Source organism: Larimichthys crocea, chromosome I (assembly GCF_000972845.2).
Source record: "Larimichthys crocea isolate SSNF chromosome I, L_crocea_2.0, whole genome shotgun sequence".
In the NCBI taxonomy this organism is placed as follows: domain Eukaryota; kingdom Metazoa; phylum Chordata; class Actinopteri; family Sciaenidae; genus Larimichthys; species Larimichthys crocea.
In genome coordinates, this window is record NC_040011.1 from 7,732,096 (window position 1) to 7,744,132 (window position 12,037).

At 40.7% G+C, this 12,037-nt stretch overlaps 1 protein-coding gene across 1 annotated transcript in view; it reads right to left on the reverse strand.

The window, feature by feature from the left end:
- Positions 1 to 9: 9 nt before the first annotated feature.
- Positions 10 to 12,037, reverse strand: part of gpr39 (G protein-coupled receptor 39) — a 52,456-nt gene continuing 40,428 nt past the window's right edge. The window contains exon 2 of the mRNA XM_019270984.2: positions 10 to 2,558. Within this exon, the coding sequence (XP_019126529.2) occupies positions 2,059 to 2,558 (500 nt within the window). The 3' untranslated portion in view covers positions 10 to 2,058. The remainder of the gene's footprint in view (positions 2,559 to 12,037) is intronic.

Sequence of the window (12,037 nt, forward strand, 5' to 3'; positions counted from 1 at the left end):
CTGAAACAATCATTTTTCTGTATTTATTAACTGAAAAAGATGAAGTATGATACAATAAAGATACTGTTAAATGATTCTGGATAGAACAAAGTGATAATATTAAATCCACTTACAGCTGTCAGGCCCCTCTTAGGTACAACTCCCACTCCCACTAACACGCAGTGGAAACCATTACAAAAGTCCAGTTTGTATTTTCCTCCACTAACTCCCAGATATTGCACACAGACCTACAAGAGCATGTTGAAATACACAAATCTGTATAAACCTACACATCCCATATTCATTGCATCTCTAATGACTATATTGGCGTCGAGGTGGAGCAGCAGTAGTCTAATAATAATGTGGTACAATGAGGGGCATCTAGAGTTTACATGTGATTGTTGTTAGACCACGCCAACTTTTTTGCAAGTTTCACTCACCGGTCTCTTTAGAAAACGACTTTATGGCACTGAAAGCAGTTTTTTAAATAATGCTTATTACCTGTGATCAGGGAATATGTATTAGTGTGCACACTTTGATTTACAGCCGAATATATTATGACACAAGGTAATATGAGGAGCTAAACTTGCAAGAAGCTGGTGTTGTCCATCAAAATGTAATATTCAGTTGTTTTGCAGAGTTAAAACTTAAAGGTGCCCTGTGGAGTTTCTGGTTCTCACAAAAAGGCATAAACACATAAAACATTTGTAAAGTCACTTTTTTAAAACATTTCGTATTGTTTTTACCAGCTAGCAGTCCTTTTTTCTCCAATCGTTGCAACCTGCTGTCAGTGAGTGTTAAAGCATGAAGCCAGGGGACACACAGCTTGCATGTGACAGATGTATTAAGAGAACTGAATAGCTAAAGGTGGATTCAGACAGGATCAGGCATTGCTACAGGGTTGTCCAGCATGTCTATTTGTGCTGAATGTAACCACTGTGAAACAATCAGTAAAATAACTTTTTATTTCGCTTAACTGGCTTATCGACGTCAACGCACACCACAGTGCCAGATTCTGTCTGAATGCGGCGCCCTGAGTTCATATTACAGCGCATTCAAGTAACAGTGCCCTCTAGAAGCCGTAGTAATTATAACAGGGGTAAACAAGGAATAAAAAAAACCCCCATCTGACTAACATGGGAGAATGCTGTTTGGTTCAAACAAAAAAATTACTCTCTTTCAGGCATGATTAAAACCATTTCATAACCTGTGTCTGTTATTTGAACCATCTGATGTTAAACAGTTTTGGAAGACAATGACAAATTATATCCACATGAACAGGGCATCTAATTGGGAAATGCATCATCCTAGAGTGCATAAACAAACAACATATTTTATTAATTTGCAGAACTTTGTGTCATATTTTCACTTTTGTGCCAAAAGGGGAAAGTTTTTATCTATGTAGCATATTTACATTATTAAGAAGCATGTAAACCAGGAAAAAATGACCAAGTCTGAGCAAATTAACAGGCGGCAGGCAAAACTCCACACAGCATTGCATTGACGTTGGGATTCCAACGTTAAGTGTCTAATATATGAACTCGCTGACAAAAACATGCAGGTTACTACTACTACTTTATTTTTTAAGCCAGTTAACATGTCAGCCTCACATTGATAGACTTTTAATTAAATTGTTGGGCTTAAAGGGTCAAATTCTTATAATACAATGACTCATTTCATTTTTTGGCCAGTATATTTCAAGTCATCTGCTATCCTAACTGTGGTCACCAGCTCTGTGCCAGTTACACATGAAAGCTCCATATAACCACGAGTGGTCACAAACTCCACTGGGTACCTTTAGCTCAAACTGTTCGGACATCATGCTTAACTGAATATTTGAGCTTTGTATAATCTTTTTCTGACTTGAAAACAGTTTCACATTCTTTGAGTTTAATGTCTGTTTGCAAACTTGCTATTGTGCCAAATTGTCAGCTGATCTGTCAGTGAAATTCCTAACTTTACACTTTGTACTGTGTTTACTGTGTATAATGAATATCTATATTTGTTTCTGAAGGCACAGCACAATCATCTTTGGCTTGGTTTTACTGTTCACTGTGTTGCATTAAATTGTACAGCACATTATATTTCAGTCTCTGATGGTGCATCTATCTTTACTTTCATAATTAAATCAGACTCCTCAGTCAGGCTAAGAGACGTAGCATTAGAAGCCACTCCGGAGTCACTTTGCGTCTGAAAGGTTTTAAAGGTTGGAGGTGGTTTCTCCTGGGGAATGGTGGACTGATTAGACCTGTTGCGACGCAATGACTTCATCAGCAAGGGCCGAAAGGAGCGTGCAGAAGCAGCGCGGGAGCTCGGCACGGTCCGCTTGTTGATGTGTTCGATGGTGAGGCGACACTGTAGCACCTGGACAAAAACCTTCCTGAACTGTTGAGAGGAGAGGTTGTAGAGGAACGGGTTGATGACGGAGCTTAGGTAGAAGAAGGTGTCGGCCACAGGTGTCAGCTTGACGTAGTTCTGGAAGAAGGCAACAGTCCAGCGGGACTTGGGCACAGCAGCCAACATAAGACGACGAATCTGGTTGGGAAGCCAGCACACTATCAAGGATCCCACAATGAGACCTGAGGAAGAGTCAAACACAGAAGATGAAAGAGAAGATTGATACCACTGTCATGTCTGTACAATATAAAGGTAGAGGGAGTTCTATGTTGTTCGCACCTAACTCTACAGTGTTAAGTTGACTGCCAACGACCGTGTGAATCTCACACCATGTCCATCAACCTACAGATTCAGATTTCTCTTTCCTTCTGATAGTCTGAAGAACTCACTGCTGCACGGTGCTGCTTGTCCGTCTCTCTGCTGTCTGTGTGCTGTCCACAGTGTCGTGCTGCGGCGTCATCAGCATCAATTAGTTTTTGACTGCATCACAGAACTGTGTTGTATTCTACGCTAATTTCTTCCCATGCTGCTGCTCAGAGTCATCCAACATTAACGTCCTTTTTTGTGGTCATTTTGAGACTCGGCTTGTAAAGTTTTGTCATCGCGTGAAAACACGTCTGACACAGAGAATCTACTGTTGTGTGCTATATGTGTGAAACAACAGCTTTAGTCTGGACTTTGTGTAAACAGCTTCGCCCTTAAACTTTATAGTGAATCTCAATAAACTCATGAATGTAGCCTGTATTATAACATAACTGTACATGACCAATCTCACACCAAATAAAAATAAGCCTCAAAGCTTTTCCCTCATGAAAATATTATCTGTGTTAAATTTTCCTATCTTCATAATTTGGTATTTATCCTCACTCTTATTGATCAGACAGGAGCACTGGTTAAATATCTGCATTTAGCTGCAAACTGTCAGAAGGTGAACTGTTTTCAGTTTTTAGTTAACGTGTAAAAGCACCTCTGGCATGATGAGAAAAATCCGACAGCTAACTCTTCTCCTATCTTCTGTTTCTAGTCTGACTTTGTAGCCTAATAAGTTTGTTTTTTGGACAAAATGACCCTGCAGGATGTTCAGGTCTCCTCTTTTACAAAACGGTCAGAGCCCTGTGATGCAGACAGGATCCCAAAGGCTGATTTAAACAAAGGCTGAATGTACTGCAAGAGTTTGAGAAAATAACCAAAAGCACCCAGAGCGCCTGCATGTGCACAAAAGTGGACCTCAGTGCGTTGACCTTCAGGACACAGGATGGCGTCTCTAATGACTAAACCAGCCCGTTGATACATCTCAGCTGTCATGCCTGAGTCATGTGCTTACTCTTCGGAAGAACTAACACATCGTCATTCTCTAATCTGGCGTTCATCCGACTCCCTCTTCATTCTTTTTAATGGTAATTACGCTGTGACCACGCAGCCTTTCAACGTTTACAACATTTTTTTGGCTTGAGACAAAACTTCCTGCTCTGGAGGACAGATATCAACACACTTCTTTAGACTATGCTGTCCAAAATTTGTGAGGGAATTATTCATCTCAGTGTTATTTGTAGAAAGAGAAAAAACTAAATGTGAAAAGCTCTCTTCACAAAGACGCGCATGTAGGTGGTCATGTTTGTTTTAGACACACGATAGTGTTTATTATTAGGGACAGACACCCACAAAAAGATTCTTCTGTTGGAAGCAGTGATTCAGCAGTGTGAGCTGCAGCAGTGTCTGTGACACGCAGGCCATGAAGTACTTTAAAACCATTAGTGTCTCATTGACCCAATTTACATCAAAATTGGTACTTCTGAGTCATAAGTCAGTCTGAACACGCAGACCTGATGGACATATTTTTAGACCGAGTTTTCCTTGATATCATTATCTTCTAAGTCTGTGGTGAATAAACAAGTCATCACTTTTTAAAGCTGTCTTCAGTATCATGACAGTGAGAGTTCATCCATGAGAGCTCTGCAAACAGGAACTGCTAATAGTTAATTTGGCGTACTATTAAAGGTGCCGGTTTGACAAAGTGTAAACAAAGACTGGAAAAAAGGAAACATGGCTCAGATTTGTTAACCCACAAACTCAATGACACTATTATACTTCCTGCTGATGCCTTGATTTTGCCTCAGTGTGACGTGTGGCTTTGAGTAAAATGTCTTGATGATTTGAGGGAATACGTCCTTCTAATGATGAATTGTAGTTACTTTAGCTATCCTTGTAACACCATCACTAACAGTATAAAGACAAATGGACAACATATGTGTGAAATCACCCGCAGATTACTAAAGTGACAATGTGGCTAAGTGGCTAATCTAGGAATCAGCAAAGACGTGGATCTTTGGTGGACCTGAGGAGGACTGAATGCCTCAGTGTTTAAACAAGCCATCTGTAATAGCACCCACCTGTCGATCAAACAGCCACACTGCTAATGATGCATAACTTTAAGCCTTAATATAATTTAAAAAGGTGAGTTAAATACTCAAAGAAATTAGCTATTGAGACCAAAACAGTTTTTTGTACCAGGCTGTAAACCAGAGCTGCCAACCTTTCAAAAAACCTGAGATTCTGTAAGGGATGGCCAAAATGTCGTACCGCGCACCCCACGCACAGACACGTATGCGTTTTACCCGTGTCGTGCCCTGCATTCTAGTGGTTTGCAGGGCCAAAAGTCATTGATTGGGGCGGCCTACAGGAGATGGACAATATTAGTTACAGTCTGTGAAGCAAAGACAGCTGAAGGAAATTTTGGATTAAGGAGATGTGATTTCCTGCATTCAAGCGGATTTTGGGGTATGCTAAAAATGTGTAGCCTAATTCTTTATTCTGATTTTATGTTCATCTGATCATGACTTGTAGGGCCTTCTAAACTTTTCTAAATCTGCATGTATCTTAGAAAAGAGGTTCTTATTTGATTTCTGAGTTTCCGAGGTGCACTTGAAGGCACTGTGAATCCGCTCACATGCTTTACCGTAAAAACCGATGTAGTCGGGCACTAGATTTTAAAGTGTAGAGAGCGTTACCGCAGTACTGTATCATATTAAAGTTATTGATTAATATTCCTAATAAAAATTCCCAGAAATTATGAAAAGTCCAAGGAAACACTAATGTTGTTGGTGTGGCTCCGAGGATGGCTAAAGTGGTAATGTTCCACTGCGCGGTTGCTTTTCCTCCTCCGACTAGCGCCTACTCGGGACAGGAAACGCAGGAAACAGTAATCCACTGAACTCTGGGTGGGTTACACTGGCCACTTGCGCTTATCAGCGCCACCTACCCTCGCGCATCTCTGCCCAGATTGGATTTTTTTGGGAGGCGTAAGAAATTGGATGTGTGGCGTGAAAGCATGTTACAGCTCTGCTGTAAACATGTTTATTTCTGCTGTGAAGTTGGACATTTTAATACGTGTGCTTATGGAGACTGATTTGTTCTGTAGCCAGCCTCAAGTTGACATTTGAGGCAGTGTTAATTTCGTCAGACGAGATGAGACGAAATATGTTCGCCAACGAGCCTTTTTCCCATGACAAGACTATACAATGTTCTAAAAACACTGACGAAAAATGTGCGTTTTTGTTGACGAATAAAAACGAGACGAAAATGTCATGCAAGATATAAAATATAAACAAAAACGTCCTCCTTGTTTTCGTCTACTATATAAGAAAAAAAGCAACATCCAGTCCTGCTGTCACGTGTTTGTGCCAGCACTTCTTTTACTGTAGCAACGCCACAACCACACGTTTGAGATCCTCTTGCTGCTCTCGCACCTGTGGCTTGAAAACAAACAGCATGCAGGAGAAACACGGTGTACGGACAGAGCAATCATGCTTGGAAGGAAAAAGAGACTGGACGTGTGGTCCCATTTCCATTATTTGGAAGCAGAGAAAAAGTCACAATGCCTTGTTTTGACAGATGGGAATATGAAAATTGCTGGTAAAAATACCACTAACCTGAAAAGGCACATTAACCTCAGCCACCCAAATACTAAGGTAAGCTAACTGGTCTGGCACGCATCTAAATGCAGACATCCCAAGTTCCAAAAAGTCATTTCCTCCCACAACGAAAGCTTATTGGTGTATTTTGCTGACCAAACCAATCGGCGCGCTCTCTCTCGCAACCAGTCGCCCTGAACACGAGAACACGCTGAACAGAGTTTTCGCTTGAATGCATGCACGGGTGCTTCATGTAGCTCATTGTATCTCAGTCTCACGCGCTCACCCCCCTCCCCTCCTCTCGCCTATGCCTGCGCAATGTAACTGAAAGTAATCCGAGCATGATGCGCGAGGTACTATCTTTTCTTTATGCTCGCACTCGCGTTTTTTTTAATCTCTCTCGCGTAATCCAAAATCCGGGATGTTTTACCTAGCTCGCGGGCATCAGGGAGCCACTGTTAATATCAGGGAGACTCCCGGAACTTCCGGGAGACTTGGGATGTCTGTAAATGCATTGGTAAGCTAATCCTAGCAGCTAGCATCCATTGTCGAAGAAATCATCGAGTCCAGTTAAGAAGTTTGCTGTGGTGGTGTGTTTATTCAGAAAGCATGCCGGCACACTGGTGAACTGACGGCCACAGAGGCTATCTAATACAGTGAGCTGACCCAGACCAAATGAGGAGGAACACTTTTATACAGACAACAGCCATATGTAAGTAGGAGCAAAAGGTGGAGGGGTAAGGAAAAGGGTTGGGAAACAAAAGGGTAGAGGGGAGAGGAGGGGAATTTGTCACAAAAGGTAGACATTTACATGAGGTCTGAAAGTTGGAGCCAGACAGACAAAAGGTAGGAATACACATTTGGTATGTGAGGAAGGTTCGCTGAGCCAAACAATGGTGTTGGGGTGATTCCTAGACATTGTTTGGTTACTCAACTAGCAAGTCCACACTGCCCCAATGTGTATTACCTTGATCAAGGGACCAGCTCAGTAGGGGTTACAGGCTAGGCCCAGATGGATACCACTTGGCTTCAAGTTTTCTGTGTGTCAATATACATTTTCTTCATCACCATGCAAGTAGCCACTTGATAAGGTATAGGGGTGTTATCGACGCATGTGTTCGTATTGAACAGTTTTTGTACGGGGCGTTTTGGTGTGCATCATCAAAGATGTTAGCATTAGATTTATTCCTAAAAATACATAGAAAAAGACTAAAATGTTTTGACTAAAACTGGACTTAAATTTTGAGACTTTTAGTCGACAAAAATTATTTTTGAAAGACTAAAAGTGACTAAGACTATGAATGAACTTTGACACAAGACAAAGACTGAATTGAAAAATGGGTAACAAAATTAACACTGCAGTTTTTGTCACTTCTGTATTGGCTTCACTTCACAGCCACAGAGGTTGCCACTTGATGTGAATAAGTGCATGTAACAAGTGTTGTAAAAGACTTTATAAACACTATATAAATACAAGTCGATTACTGTTTACCACTTGGTAAAACATTAATTTTTGTGCAAACACAGGTGTGGTGTGGGGCCAGAGGCCAGACCATCAGCCAGTCAATGTGACTCAAGCCTGCAAGCTTCCTTTCAACAAAGGCGTGTGACACTTATATTTTAATAGTCTTCAAAATCTGGTTGTCACTTCAACATAGATGAGCTAGCACATAGCATTTTCTACAGGGCAAAAGTTAACTAACCAGCTTACAATTGATATATAGATTAGTTTGCTAGTTAGGATTGGCTTATATACAATGTAGCAATATAGCACAGTGTACTACAGAAAATGACCCTCAAGGTCTAAAATAAAAGTAAGTGGGTTGGGTGCTTAGTAATCCTAATGAAATCTCCAACAATAAAAATAAAACTTTCAGGTCATTCCATTAAACCCCATAAAGCATTGAAGAAATATAAAAGTCAGATACAGTTTAAAACAAACAATACTTGGATGTATTGCATCGTTCATTAAGACTAGATGTACCACGCCAACTCTAAATCAATAAAATAAAATGTCATTGATGATTACTGGAGTTTGGAGTGTAACATTTGTCACTGTTAATGACAGAAACAAATCAAAGTTTGTGAGGACAATAAAGAAAGAGGAAGAGCAATTTAGAGTGAAACAGAGTACGGAGACGAAGAGAGAGTGTGAGATGAAAACGAGTCATGAGGAGGAGGAGAAGAGAACAAAATAGGAAAATGGATGAGCTGGGAATATAGATGCAGCCCATAAAACACCCGAAGAGGGACAGAAGAGAAATGAATGCGCAGAGACAAACACTGGCTGTGTTCAACTTAAAAAACTACTTTAATCAATGTTGGCATGATTCATTTTTCTTTCAAGGATTGATGGATAATTTAAGGCACAATCGTAACTAAATGAGTGTCTGTAAATGTATACGTGTGTGTGTGTGTATACATTTTAACAATCAAACAAACACTTATTGCTATACAGCCAGGTCTGTCCTAAATGTATGACTTCATCAACGTTTTCTTTAATGAAATAACAACTTCATCATTGTTTTAATTTATGGGTCTAACAGAAATTCATCAATAGTGAGAAATACAATTAACTTTACAGTGTCTGTTTTGTCCACTCAACAGTCCAAACGTCAGACTTACGAAAACTAAATTATCATCTTTTATCTAATTCATTTCTAACCTGCCTCCAGTGTTTCCTCACTGCTGTTAATCTACTAATCGATTGTTGGACTAATTGTTACTAATTTTACGTATAAACTGCTGGGTTAAGAAAACGTTACACTTGTGTTTGTTGTATGCAAAAATCTTAATTTGAAAAGTAAATAAAAATTTTGTAAAAAGTACAATATTTTCCTTTGTTGTGGAGCGGAAATAGAAAGTAGTACTTTGGAACGTATTAGTTACAACCCAGCAATGTGTATTAGATTAATACTGTCAGATCTCACCAGTAAAACATGCTCGTTCTTGCCAAATGTAACTTTTTATCTAATTTAATATCTTTAAAAAATAGGAGTAACTGAATGAAGGTGTTTCCACACACACACTTCACTTCAAATCAATCTCCAAACAGCACTGACAAACCCTGCAATATGACACATCATCACATCGTGTTAAAAATGTCAGTGATCGGACAAATTGGGCTGCTATAATTGAAGGGAGTTTTATTTAGAGCATGATGTCTCACACACCTATACTGTTTGGACTCGATGTGGGAGGATGATGTGTTGTGCTCTGGTATTTTAAAAACTTGGTTTGACGTTAAAGGTCAAGTTTTCTATTTTAAATCCATATTATCTTTTATTTTTAAACGTGGGATGTTTCAGTTGTCAACATTGAATCAAATGGCTTCCTACAACACTCATTTCAGCATAGTCAAGCTCGTCTATAGCATTGGCCACAGAAAAAAGCTAATAATTAATATTCAACTTGGCAGGTCAGGGACGGCCGCACAGTGCGGGAGGATCTCCTCGTGGGACCTCTCCCCGGCGCTGGCTGGCCTCTGCTGGGCGCATTTCCTCCACGGCGGTGTGCCGCGACTAGCTCTGGGTCGGCTTGGAAAGGCTTGGGGGCGAAGGTGGCTCACGGCTCTGGCAGCGAGCTTTACAGCGCCCTCCTGCCCGGACCTCGTCGTTTCCCCGGGCCGTGTACTTAGTGCTCACTGCACCCTCTCTGCGACTGTCGAATCGCAACTTATCACAACTTTAACTTCCTCCCATAACAAAATCGCAACAAAAATGTAAAAAGCACTGCAACTTTCACCGCAATTTTTTTTGAAAACCATCAGGCATTTTAGGCCGCAACTATTTCAAAAAAGGCCCGCGAAATCCTGGTGTGACTGATATCATTTCCGGTTATAGACAGACCCCAGCCCCCCTTCACAGAAAGGCAAGTTGATGTGACCTGCACCGAAAAAAGTTTGGGGACCCCTGATCTAAGGGTTCAAATTTGTGAGTGTCATTTCAACATAGGTTACCTGGCACATAGCATATTAACCAAAAAGCAGTGTTGGCATCTCTTTCCCAATTAAATTAGCACAAGGCAAACAAAACAGGTAAAACAGGTAACTTCCCCGGGACAGCAAACCTTCAGGGATTGACTGTGTGGCGATTAGTTTGTAGAAATTTTAAGCTTTCCCAGAAAACAAAATGGCTTCTTCAGAATTCTTCTGTTGCCATGTGGGTAGCAGCCAGTTACAGTGACTGAACTCTATCCGCAAACATGGACTATGGAGATTAGTGATTTGCCTTTTTTCTGTTACAAGGACTACTTCATGATACATCGAATGACCGATTAAAAAAAACAAAAAAACACGGCTCTCTTGTTTACACTTGAGAACAGCCTAAAAACTGTACTGTACGGTATTACAGTAAAATTCTGGCAACCACAGCTGCCAGTCTTTTACAGCAGCATAGCTTTTTCTAACATTATTGTAAAATAATATTAGTACGGTTGATTTCACGTTTAGGTTGGTTTTGTTCCATATTTTACCATATTAATACGAGTTTTTTTCCTCTAAAGAAAGAAACACTGCTTTGCCGTATAATTAACATGAAAATACCACGAATGCTGTATAAAATAAAGGTTTTCCCATGAAATGTGACTGTGTGCCGTTGATTCATGTTGAAGTACTGTAAAGAACATGGGGATGCAGAGCTGAATTCAAGTGACAGCAGCGTGCACCACGTACCGCCTGTTATCATGGGGAAGCGTCATTGTCCATAAGCACCCATCTTAAAATGTTACAGCAGAAATAAACATGTTCATAGCCTGGTTTAAAAAATGGTTTTGGTCTGTATAGCTAATTTTCCTGTTCATGAATTGCACTGGGAGTGAATTCACCTGTTCAAATTACATTAAGGCTTAATGTTACAATGCGGGCAGAAGGGGAGGACTGCCAACATGGCTGCTGCCAGAGCCACGGATTTTGAGTTTGAAACAGCTCTCAAACCTACGGGTGACGTCATGAACACACTGTCAATTATTTATACTGTCGGTGGGAGCAACCACAGGCCGGTGTCTGAACCGGGTCGCTGTAGGAGGACGCAGCCGTTACAGTCAGTGTTTTAAACCCCACTGGCTCCACCGCGATCCTGTTCAGAAGCGGACCTCCGCTCAGCTCTGTGTGAAATACGTGGCCGTTCTATTTTTGACAGACGCCACATGCAGTCCGTGTCTATTTACAAAGAGCACCTCGAGCGGGTTGACACAGAAAAAGCATAGAGAATCCCTAATACCCCGTGCAAACTACCGATTGTAAAAACAGACAAAAGCTAAACTAATTAATTACATAGAATATTTACACACATAGAAGCATATATAGAAGCACATAAACCAAGAAAATGACCAAATAAATGCTCCGCTTCTGAAAAGCTCCCGGTGGGGTTTGAAGTCACGTGCAGGACGGACCAAAACAGTGTCGCATCCTTGACGTGTCCGGTGGGGTTTCAGGGTAACTCCTACATGGGGAGCCAACTCTACCAGTTGAGCCACCAGGGCAAACAAGTACAATTATTAAAAGTGTCGCTGATCAACTACTTCTATCAGCTCTAGTTTAAAAAATTGCAAATATCACAAACTAACACTCTGCAGTTTTTAAAATGGTACAAAAACTTCCTTTAACCTGCTATCCTTATAAATTGCACTAACTGTCCAAATGAAGATATTATCAATATCACACAGTCCGCTGAGCCAGTTTCAATAAAACCTGAAGGGATGAAGCATTTTGGCAGTTAAAAAACGGCCATTAATAGGCCAATAAAATGCCA